Source organism: Orycteropus afer, unplaced genomic scaffold (genome assembly GCF_000298275.1).
Source record: "Orycteropus afer afer isolate SDZICR_OR568_19922 unplaced genomic scaffold, OryAfe1.0 scaffold00324, whole genome shotgun sequence".
In the NCBI taxonomy this organism is placed as follows: domain Eukaryota; kingdom Metazoa; phylum Chordata; class Mammalia; order Tubulidentata; family Orycteropodidae; genus Orycteropus; species Orycteropus afer.
In genome coordinates this window covers 1,147,913-1,159,908 of record NW_006921911.1, presented here as the reverse complement: position 1 = coordinate 1,159,908, position 11,996 = coordinate 1,147,913, and the positions used below count along the sequence as shown (strand labels likewise).

Here is an 11,996-nt window from a genome sequence, read left to right as displayed (position 1 = left end):
TGGATTGATACAGTGGCTGCAATGATGGGCTCAAGTATAGCAGGGATTGTGGTGCTGGCGCAGGATCGGGCAGTGTTTCGTTCTGCTGTGCATGGGGTCGTTATGAGTTGGAAACGACTCGACGGCACTTAACAACAACAACATAGCAAGTTTGTCACATACTAATTTTGTTAGCAAATTTTGAAAATGTCTCCAACATGAACAGTTTTATTACACATTTTTGAGTTATGTTGAAGATTATACATTAAAATTCTTTCTCTTTATCTATTATTATTTTATTTTTTTTTTTTAGGAATCATTAAGAGCCATCAGATACGAAATATCTCCAGATAGAGAGTATGCACTTTTTTCATATAACGTGGAACCAGTGAGTACTATCATTTTCTGTCTATAAAATAATGCCTTATTCTTATGCCTTATTACAAATACTTCCTTGAATCTTCATTTTTGTGATGTTTGAATCCTAAAATATCTGGTGGATCTTGAGAAAGTCTCCTTTGTATGCCATATTGCCAATTAGGAGAGAGGAAAAGTATAACAACCTTCTTGGTAGACAACCAGACAAACCTCCCCCCAAACCACATCATTTTCATTTTAGGGGCTATTTCATAGGCTTTTCTTAGGGAGATCGTTGAAAACTTGTGTTTTTATATCAAATTATCTTACCAGTTAGTGCAATTATTTTTCTTGCTATTTTCTTAATCACCGTATAAATTTCATCTTAAGAACAAAATGTGACTGTCAGGTTCTCCAGAGACTAATACATTAATTGTCTTCATTCATAATATTCTGGTTAAGAGTTCTTTTTCATTATTACATAAATCCCTATTTTTAGCACTTCGTATCTAAGTCTCACATAAAAGTTCACCATAATTTTCTATAATAACTCACCCAGTTCTTTGGTGGCAGCCTTAAATTTTCTAAGTCAGTGTCCTTTAAAAAAAAAAAAAAGTTATTTTAAAATTCCTTTTGCTCTTTAATTTTAGATGAATGAGAATGTGAAGTTTATTTGAATAAGTGAAGCAGATGTTCAGCTTGTAAAGGATTAGCAACTTCAGAAATGTGCATTTGTGGAACTTTGTTCTCTGGCAAATGTAATAGAGAATTCCACTGCCTTTCTAGTTGTTGAGACCATTTTAATTAGAGTTTCCTGAAGCTTCTGTGGGATATACTGGTATCTGCCTTGTATATCTGGTCAGAATAGCTCTCGGTGTATTTGAGTGACTTCCCATGACAGGAGAAGGCCAGCTTGCTGATTTATATCCAATGGTAGGGGTGGGGAGTTGTCAGGTCAAAGAGTTGGTCTGCACAGAGATCTAAGTCCAGTCCTAGAATGCTTATTTGACAACTTGATTTGGCAACTAATTTATTTATTGGAGACTTCAATCTTATTCCTCAAAATGTTTATTTTTTTCCTTTACCTTTACCTTCAGTGTTCAATTTTTCTGGTAGGTGGTTGTTGTTGTTTGTCAGTTATATAATAATTTCCATTTTCTCCATCCAAGTTCTTTGGAATGTGTAGGCATATTTATCTCCTTGAGTAGTTGGGAGCAGCTGGTATATTTGATGTTCTAGAGGGGACTTTTAGACTCGTGACTCTGCATAAGCCCTAATTTAGCCTCTGTCAGCTTCAAGCTCTTGGGTATGGTGTATATACATGGAGCATGGACTATTTCAGCTCCTTTAGTATCCTACGAACTACCAAAACTATGTTCTTTACCCCTGAATAACAGTCAAAACTCTAGTTATTTGAAGTACTTCTGTATGGATAAGGTAGACTTGTTCTATGTTACTCCAGAAGGCACAGCAAAAATTGAGTGAAACAAGTATAGAAAGAGAAATTTCAGGTCAGTATATTAGAGAATATTTCAGTAATTGGAGCACCTCAGCAGTGGGATGAAGTACCTTATGAGGTAAAAGTATTCTGTTCCTAGTAGCCTCAATACAAAATATTATATTTGTTTTCTAGAATGTTATAGATGAGATTCTTACATTGGATCATTTAGAACATGAGAGTTCTACATCAAAGATTCTTTGGTTCTGTGCAAAACAGAATTCTCCACCAATTTCCTCCTCTTTCCTACTGCTTCTTCTTTAAATTTTTATTTTATTGTAGTAAAATGTTTATCACAAAAATATTGTCATTATAACCATATTTAAGTGTACAAGTAGGACCATTAATTGTATTTACCATGTTGTATTACCATCACCACTATCCATTTCCAAATTTTTATCACCCCACAACTAGAAACTCAGTGTCCCTCAAGCAATAAATCCCATCTCCCTTCCCCTTAGCCCTGGTAGCCACCTTTTTTTTTTTTTTTGTCTCTAGGCATTTGCCTATTACAGATATTTCATATAGGAGCTTTAGTGGCATAGTGGGTAAGACATTTGGCTACTAACCAAAAGGTTGATGGTTCAAACCACCAGCCACTCCTCAGGAGGAAGATAAGGCAATTACAGCCTTGGAAACCCAATGGGAGTCAGTATGTGTCAGAATTTATTGATAGCAGTGGGTTTGCTTTTTTGGGTTTAGATAGTTCATGTATGTGGGATTATACAATATCTGCCCTTTTGTGCCTGACTTATTTCACTCAGCATAATGTTTTCAAGGTTCATCTATGTTGTAGCATACATCAGAACTCCATTTCTCTTTACAGCTGAATAACATTTAATTTTATGTATGTATCACATTTTGTTTATCCATTCATCTGCTGATGGACACTTGGATTGTTTCTAGGTTTTGGCTATTGTGAATAGTGCTTGCAATGAACATTGTTGTACAGTTTTCTTTTGGCATCCTGCTTTCAAGTCTTTTGTGTATACTGCATACATACGAGTGGTACTGCTGGGTCATATGCTAATTAATGCTATGTTTAACTTTTGAGGAACTGCCAATCTGTTTTCCACAGCAACTGAACTATTTTACATTCTCATCAGTGCTCCTCATGGAAGAGTGCCCAGGGATGCATTGCAACCAGTAACATTTTTGGTAAAGGATATTTTGTTAAATGTGAATCTTCACTGTGTAGACAACTGGCTATAAATAGGAATCTCGAGATAACCCTTTCTCACTATGCAGCATTTGTTGCCCTTTGGCGTAAGACTATTCAGTTCATTTTCTCACTGAAGGAAAATAAAGGAAAATTGGAGCAGATTCAAAGAACCATAAAAATGACGAAAGTTTTGAAAATGAGTGCTATGTAGGAAGTCAATAGAAACTGATACTTATAACTTGAATAAAAGAAGTAATCCTTTATAGTCTTCAACCAAACACCTTGAGAGAGTGAATCACCAGGCCTACCAACTTGGGACTGTAGTCTCAGGGGATACCAAGCTTAATTGGCACATCATAGTACATAAAAATCTTGTTCCACAACCTGCTTTGGTGAGTAGTGACTGGGGTCTTAAAAGGTTTTGAGCAGCCATCTAAGATGCAGCTAATGGTCTCCTCTCATCCAAAACAAAGTTGAGTGAAGACAATCAAAGGCATCCTTGGAAAAAATTTGTCCAAGGATAAGATGGACCATGAGGCCAGAAGAACTAGATGGTGTTACCAATGTCAACCACTTGGAAAGGGATCAAAACTGGAGATCTTGGAGAGAGTAGGAGTAAAAATGTGGAACAAAATTCAAAAACACAAAAATGACTGGAATTACTGGTCAGATAGAGCCTGGTGGAACCCCCAAGATTATGGCCCTGGGTTACCCATCTGGCCTAGAATTGGACTCACTCCTGTGAATTGGCTCTAAGCCCAATGGGAGAAGACTTGCATGCAGAACCCCTATCCCAGGGCAATGCACCCACCTACTCTAGGGAGATACACCTCTTAGAGCAATAGGCCATGGGAACCAGAGGAGCAGCATTCATGTAGCAGGAAAGCTGGACAGACAGGAGTCCATAGTTAAGAAGGGCACAGGGAAGGGGTAGTCATAGGGACAGTAGAGGAGGAGAGTTTGTTATGTTCGGGGATGGTAATCAGGGCATGAAATCAAATGTACACAAACTGTTGAATGTAAAACAAATTGTGCTCTGTAAATTTACACCCAAAGCACAAACAACCTCCCCACCAAAAAAAAAAAAAAAACAACCTCACTGCCGTAGAGTCAGATTCGACTCCTAGCAACCCCTCCTTGGATTTCCTAGGCAGTAACTCTACAGTAGTAGATTGCCCAATCTTCCTTCCAAGGAGTGGCTAGTGGGTTTGAACTGCCAGCCTTCTGGTTAGCAGTCAAATGCCTTAAGCAATATGCCACCCAAAGCACAATAAAATTTTTTTGAAAAATGGTCTTCAAGTATTGAGCAGTAACTGTATATATGACTCTCTGGGCAAGTATATGCTGTTCTTTTGGAGGAACAAATAGATAGGAAAAAGCTTGGGATTCAGGAGAAGAATTTGTAATTAGATATAAGGAAGACTTTTCTAACTGGATTAACTAAGATGTAAATGTTTTCAGAAAAGGGGATGGATTTCAAAGGAAATGTCAAGGTCTGTCATTACTAGGAAAAACATGGACTATGCCAGGATTTCCTAAACCATGTTTAGTATCAGTATAAATATTCCTCAAAATGTCAATGGATATTCTTTGAAAATAATAATAATAATAATAATAAGGTTCCATGTGCAAATAAAGTTGGGAACTCTGGTTAAACAAAGTTAAGTAAGTTTCTTTACTACACACATTTTTCTGAAGGTTTTGATATTCTCATCAGGGTTACACAGGATTTCCCAAATGGATATTGTAATATGGGATTTCCTCAATTGTAAGGAAATTAGATTTATTTTTTTGTATAGATGCATGCTAGCATTTCTTATTTGTAGATAAAAATCTCAAAGGCAGTTATTATATCCTGTTTATGAGAAGCAACTCAACTTTTCATTACAAAGACCATGATAAAAATATTTTAGTATTAACCAACTGTCTAATTACTAAGTACAATTTAGTTAAATAAATATTTCATTTGCAATAAGATTTCATTATGTCAGGTTACATTTCCACCAAAAAAGTCCAAATATGCCAGATTATATCAGGATAATTATTGTCCTTCTAATCTACCTTTTTTTTGCTTCTTCCCCAAAGATAGTGAACTTTGGCTCAAATGGTAGTTCTGATACTTACCAGCTGTGTTTACTTGAGCCTGACTTCTCATCTTTCATAAAGGGTCAATGTGTACCTTATCATGTTACTGTGAAGATTGAATGTAATACCACAAGTACTTAATACAGCACCTGGAAAATTATAAATAATAAATATTAGTCCCCATCTCTCTCCAATATTCATCTCCAAGTCTCAAATAAAGGATACATTTTCCAGGAAGATTTCAAGCTTATTCTAGTTGACAGAGATAACTCCATTCATCTTTCTATTAAAAAAAAAAAAAAAGTCAGGCACTATGTTATAGAAAACAGATATGCTACCTTACCTCAAAGCACTTAGAGTACAATCATATAATCATGCCAAAAAATGTAACTGTCACAAGGACTGCCAAGGACAGTTACATGAGCTAAAATAAAGGGATTTGACCTCATTTGGTAGATCAGCAGAGGCATCTATGAGGAAGTGAAACGTAATCTGAAATCTAAAACATGCTTATGGCAGAAGTATGGATAGTGAATAGGAAAATGAAGAAATCTAGTTTGGCTAGCAAGAAGAGAGGGTTCTCCCATCATGTTTGGAGCAAAAAGTAGGGAGGAGAGATCTTGAGTTGTTTATGAGTTTAGTTTCAGGTCAGGAGATTGATTCTGGGCCATGTAAGAAGAGATGACAAGTAACAGGAAATATGGGTGTGAATATGATATACAATTCTAGAACGGAGAAAGTCTGGAGGGTAAATTATCTTAAAGGAGGAAAATTAAACCAGTATACTAATTACCGTGTTGTACCATTTCCCAGTGGTTTGACATATACTAGTCTTATTTACCTGTTTACATTGTACATTATTCAAGGAGAGGGACAGGGTCTTTTCTTCTCCTGTGTACTCCCACACCTCAGGATTTAGCACAAGACCCTCTATGTACATTTTGGCTGCTGAGCAATTATATTTTTGGCATTATCTTCTTTCTGAACCTCTTAGCCCTGGATACAAAGTGACTCTATGCACAGTAAGTACTAGAAATTCAACTGTAAAACCAAGCAGAGATTAGAGATATGCTGCTATATACTACGTCGACTCCTTATTAAAACTGTCCACAATATGATCTAAATGAAATCCCAGTCAGTCATATAATTCTTGTGTTAGCAAAATGGGTTTATGTAAGTCAATGGATCTGTATCAAAGAGATAAAATTATGTAATGAAGGGAAGAAACACTCCATGTTTGTTCTAGAAATTCAGATCATGCCACTTTTCATACTTTTAAAACTTCTAATATTACTGAATCTATCTATAACTTGGCCAACATTTTTGAACATGCACACATTGGTTAATCATAACTATGTGACGTAGTGCCTAAGACATTTGACTGCTAACCAGAAGGATGGCAGTTCAAACCCACCAACTGGTCCTCAGAAGGAAGGTTGGGCAATCTACTTCCATAGAGATGCTGCCTCAGAAACCCAAGGAGGGGTCTCTATGAATCGGATCCGATTCGATGGCAGTGAGTTTGTTTGTTTGTTTGTTTATGTCAACTCTAGATTTCATTGATGGTCTCAAAAGTATCTTTAAAAAAGTACTTAGTATCCTTAAAAAATGTAATTTTCAAGTATTTTACTTGAAAAACAAGTAAAATAATAATTATTTATATTTGAGAATAAAAGAACAGACCTGTTATGGGTTATATTTCACCCCAAAGATATATGTTCGAGTCCTGACCTCTGATACCTATGAATATACCTTATTTGGAAAGTGAGTTGTTACAGATATAATTACCCACCCACTGCCATCAAATCAGATCCAACTCATAGTGACCGCTTCTTGGGTTTCCGAGGCAGTATCACTACAGAAGTAGATTGCCCAACCTTCCTTCCGAGGAGTGGCTGGTGGATTTGAACCACTAGCCTTTGGTTAGCAGTCAGATGCCTTAGCCACTATGCCACCAGAGCTTAGTTAACTTAAACTGAGGTCAGTAGGCTGGGCTCTAATCTCTTTATGACTTATAAGAGGAAGTGGACCCAGAGACACACAAAGATCATCCTGTAAAGACTGAGGCAGAGATTAGAGATATGTGACTACAGTCCAAGGAACACCTAGGGCTACGAGAACCTGAAAGAAATCAGTAAGAATCTTCCTGTAGAGTCTTCAGAGAGAGCATGGTCCTGCCGATGCCCTGAATTCAGATTTCTAACCTATAGAACTGTGAGAGAATAAATTTCTGTTCTTTTAAGCCACACAGTTTGTGGTACTTTGTTATTATGGTCATAGGAAACACAATTCCCAAGCACAGTTTTCCATTTTCCAGGCCTCATATACTTATATTCCATAAATGATATGTCTGAAATGTGAAAATGATAAATCTTCTGTTTTTATTTATATAGTGCCTTATAATTTGCTAAGTATGCTTATTTAGTCCATCTTGTACTTTCTCAAAAGATCATCCCTGCCCAAAGAGGCAATAATTCCTAAATCAGTTTTAATTTTGTTCAGTTCATATATGTTGTTATGTGCCATCAAGTCGGTCCCAACTCATAGTGACCCCTCCTTGGGTTTCCGAGGCAGTATCACTATGGAAGTAGATTTCCCAACCTTCCTTCTGAGGTATATAGAACTTCATAAAATTTCGCAATGAACAAAGGTCCCTTGAAGTTATGCTAGACTTTGGGGAAATAATAACTTTTTCATCTTTAACTTGAAAATTATTAGTAGGGAAAAATTGCCTGAAAACAAATTTTCTAATTAGAGCTTCCATGTTCCCTAATAGATCCTGAGGTATATTTGACAAATATGAAAAGTTTACAAAACTCATTTGATATGAAGGAGAAGGGAAGTTAAAATGCAATAGCTTTGATCATTTAAAAATATTAATATATTATATAACTTTCTGGGTAGTATTTTTTCTGAAAGCAGCCACTAGATATGTGTACTAATTTCATTGGAATATATAAAAGACTTTTAAGGGGTGATTGTTTTTACAGCCAGCTGAACCTTGCTCTAGTCCGAGACAATCTGGTCCAATTCCCAGACATAGTACCTGAAAATTTTTTTATTTTTTAATAAAAGAAGAAATGGAGACATCCCTGTGGACTAGAATAACTTGAAATCTCCCTTGAAAATGTGTCCATTATTTGAGCCTTGTTTTGTTGTTGTTGTTGTTGTTATGTGCCATTGAGTTGGTCCTGACTCATAACAACTCCTCCTTGGGTTTCCGAAATGGTATAATATTGAAGAAAATGTGGACTAGTATTTATTATTTATAATTTTCCAGATGCTGCATTAAGTATTTGTGTTGTTACATTCAGTCCTCTTAGTAACACATTTAGGTTCATGTAGACGCCTTATTAAAGCTGTCCAAAATCTGATCTAAATAAAATCCCAGTCAGCCACACTGTCCTTCTGCTAGCAAAATGTGTTTATGTCAATCAGCCAATCTGTATTAGGCACATGTTCCTGGGTAACAAACTACCCCAACACATAGTGGCTTAAAGCAGACACCATTTATTATCTCACAGTTTCTTCAGGAACTTGAGACAGGTTAACTAGATCCTCTGGCTCTGGGTCACTCATAGGCTGCAGTGCAGTTATGTCAAGGCTCAACTGAGAAAGGATCCACTCCTAAACTCACTCATGTGGTTGTTGGCAGGATTCAGCTCCCCATGGACTTTTTACTGGCTACTGGATGGAAGCTGACCTCAATTCCTTGTGGCATGTGTGCTTCCAGAGGACAGCTCACAACATGGCAGTTTACTCCATCAGAGCAGCAGGAAAGAAAAGCCAATGAGAGACTATCAGCAAGATGGAAGTTATAGTTTTATGAGCTAATGTGAGGTCTCCTCACTTTTTCCATGTTTTAGAACAAGTCACTAGGTCCATCTCACACTCAAAGGGAGGGGATTACACAAGGCTGTGAATACTAGGATGTAAGGATCATTAGGAGTCATTTTAGAAGCTGCAATCCACTCTATGAGAGGTCTGTACAAGAAATTATGACTCCTTATATTTTTGAAGAGTCCCTAGTTTAACAAATGGTTAGCATGTGTGGTGTAGTAAATTACTTAGTGTGGCTTTTCTAGCCATAAGTCTTTGTAAACTCTGTGGTGGAATTTGCCATAAACAATGGAGTAGCTCCTGATTGTTAAAGTTATCCATCCGGGGTATTTCTATTGGGAGCGTCATGAGGCAATCTTCTGGGAAATTCTCTTTCAGATGTACAGAATTCTGATGTTGGGATTGGTTAGTATAACTACTCTGCCAGGCTCAAAAGGAGCCCCCCTAGAGGCAGAAGGAGTCTCTGTGACTGCTGGATGAGAAAGATGAGCTTCTGAAAGAAACGCTCTCCTGAGAGACAAATGCTGCTGAGAGAGAGATGTGAGAGACAGACACTGCTGAGAGAGAGACATGAGAGACATGCACTACTGAGAGTGATGGGCTACGGAGACTGCCAGCTGCTGAGTGAGATGGTCAGCTGCAAGAGACTGAGTGCATTTCTGAACTTGAATTGTAGTCTGTTGCTTCCCTAATAAACCCCATAATCTGTGAGTTCTGTGTGGCCACTGCAGCAAATTATCAGACCCAGCAGACAGGTGGTGGGTGCTATGGAAGGAACATTTGGTGTCAGGGTTGGTGAAAGGGCTGGAGGGAGTCTAGCCTTGCAGGGATAGGCTTCGGCCTACTGATGGTGATTCTGTCTTTCTCTTGTGGGATTAGAGGAGGTCAGAAGATGTGGCCTCCCTGCCCCCTTGGCAGCATGCTTGGCTGCTAACTGAAAAGTTGGAAGTTTGAATCCACCTACAGATGGCTCAGCAGAAAGATCTGGTGATCTTCTTCCAAAAAATAAGCTATTGAGCGCACTGTGGAGCACAGTTCTACTCTGACACACATGGGATAACATGAGTCAGAAATGACTCCATGAAAACTAGGTTTTCATATTTATGAGGTACTTAATAATCCTGCTGTCTGCTAAAAGAATATAGTCTATCTGTTAGAGAGTATAATAAGCTCTTTTCTTTCTCATTTGGTACCCAGTATTTCAAGAAGTTAGAAAAGCAGAGAGATGTGATTTTAGCATAGTCTTTGTGTATGTGTGTGATTTGGGTGAAAAAAAAAAAATCTTTACAGAAGCAGACTGCCTCATCTTTCTTCTGTGGAACTGCTGGTTTGAACCACCAACCTTTTGGTTAGCAGTCAAATGCTTTAATCACAACATTACCAGGGCTGTCTTGAGAGAAAACCCTGGAGTGGGAGTCAGGAAAGCCATCACTCTTCTGCAAATAACTTGTAATAACCTAAGGTGGGCCAATCAACTTTAACTTTTTTTTTTTTTTTATCAAAGCAATGGAGATGATAAGTTGGTTATCAGTGACTCAGGAGTATTACAAAAACCAGTAGAATTAAATAAATTATATAAGAATATGACAAACCCAAATCTTATCATATAGTATGTGTTCTATATATGTAATATCTTGTTATCATTTTATTTTTATTCCTGTATATTCAATATCAATGGAATAAAAATGCTATATAAAGCCATGGAAATACAGTATTACTAGATTTTATTTGGAACCCAAGTGAAAAACTTATTTTGGATACTGACTCCTTTCAGAATTTCAAATTTACCTATAAAATTAGAGTAAAACAAAACAAAAAGAACCCACTGCCATTGAGTTGATCCCATAGGGCACAGTAGAGCTGGCTTATATGGTTTCCAAGGGTATAAATCCTTATGGAAGCAGGCTTCATCATCTTTCTCCCATGGAGCAGCTAGTAGGTTTGAACCATTAACCTTTTGGTTAGCAGCCAAATACCTTAACCACTGGGCTACCAGAGCTTCTTAATAATTAAAATAGACCATTAAATATGGTTATTTTTCTCTTGGTAAACTGATACATATTTAATGAGAATAACTATTATTATTATTATTCCATACTGGAAAAAGTAAAATATACAAAGAAATATTATTCTGTTCTGTTTTCCTTTAAGGTTTATATGTTAGTAGTTAATAATGATAACACCTACTAGTTGGGGGAATTAATATAATAATTTGTTGTTCTAAAAACACATGGTGTTGCTCATGGGTTGTTGTTGTTATGTGCTGTCTAGTTGGACCCGACTCATAGCGACCCCTCCTCGGGTTTCTGAGGCAGTATCACTACGGAAGTAGATTGCCCCATCTTCCTTCTGAGGAGTGGCTGGTGGGTTTGAACCATCAGCCTTCTGGTTAGCAGTCAAGTGCCTTAGCCACTATGCTACCAGAGCTCCCTGCTCATGGGTAGGAAGACAGAATAATATTAAAATACCAATACTACCCAAAGCAATCTATAGATTCAGTGTAATCCCAATTCTGATTCTATCAACATTCTTTAGGGACAGGGAAAAAACTTTCATTAATTTGAATGCAAAAGAAAGAAAGGTCAGATAAGCAAAGCACTACTGAAGAAAAAAAAAAAAGTAGGAAGTTTCACATTCCCCAGTCTCAAAATCTACTATACAGCCACAGTTGTCAAAATAGACTGGTATTGGTACAATGATAGACATCTAAAGCAGTAGGACAGAATAGAGAATCCAGAAATAGAACCATCCACCTAAGGAAAGCTGATCTTTGACAAAGGGCCAAAACCCGTTAAATGGGCAAGAAATGGTCTCTTTAACAAGTGATAATGGCAAAATTGGATATCCATTTGCAGAAATATGAAACAAGATCCATACCTCACACCATACATAAAAATGAACTCAAACATAACAAAAAGAATGCACAAACAGAAGATGGTGGACTAGGCAGAAGGATTGCACAGACCCTCTTCAACAAAGGAAAGGGAAACCAATTAACACAGAGACAGAAGATAATCTTGGACCCCTGAGCCTTGAAGGAAAGGATGCAGAATTGGACTAAACCCCAACTAGCAG

The 11,996-nt window shown here is 37.3% G+C and overlaps 1 protein-coding gene across 1 annotated transcript in view; it reads left to right on the top strand.

Annotated features, from left to right (window-relative positions):
- Nucleotides 1-11,996, top strand: part of DPP6 (dipeptidyl peptidase like 6) — a 1,548,106-nt gene that overhangs the window by 884,270 nt on the left and 651,840 nt on the right. Inside the window, exon 5 of the mRNA XM_007952098.2 lies at nucleotides 293-367. Within this exon, the coding sequence (XP_007950289.1) occupies nucleotides 293-367 (75 nt within the window). The remainder of the gene's footprint in view (nucleotides 1-292; nucleotides 368-11,996) is intronic.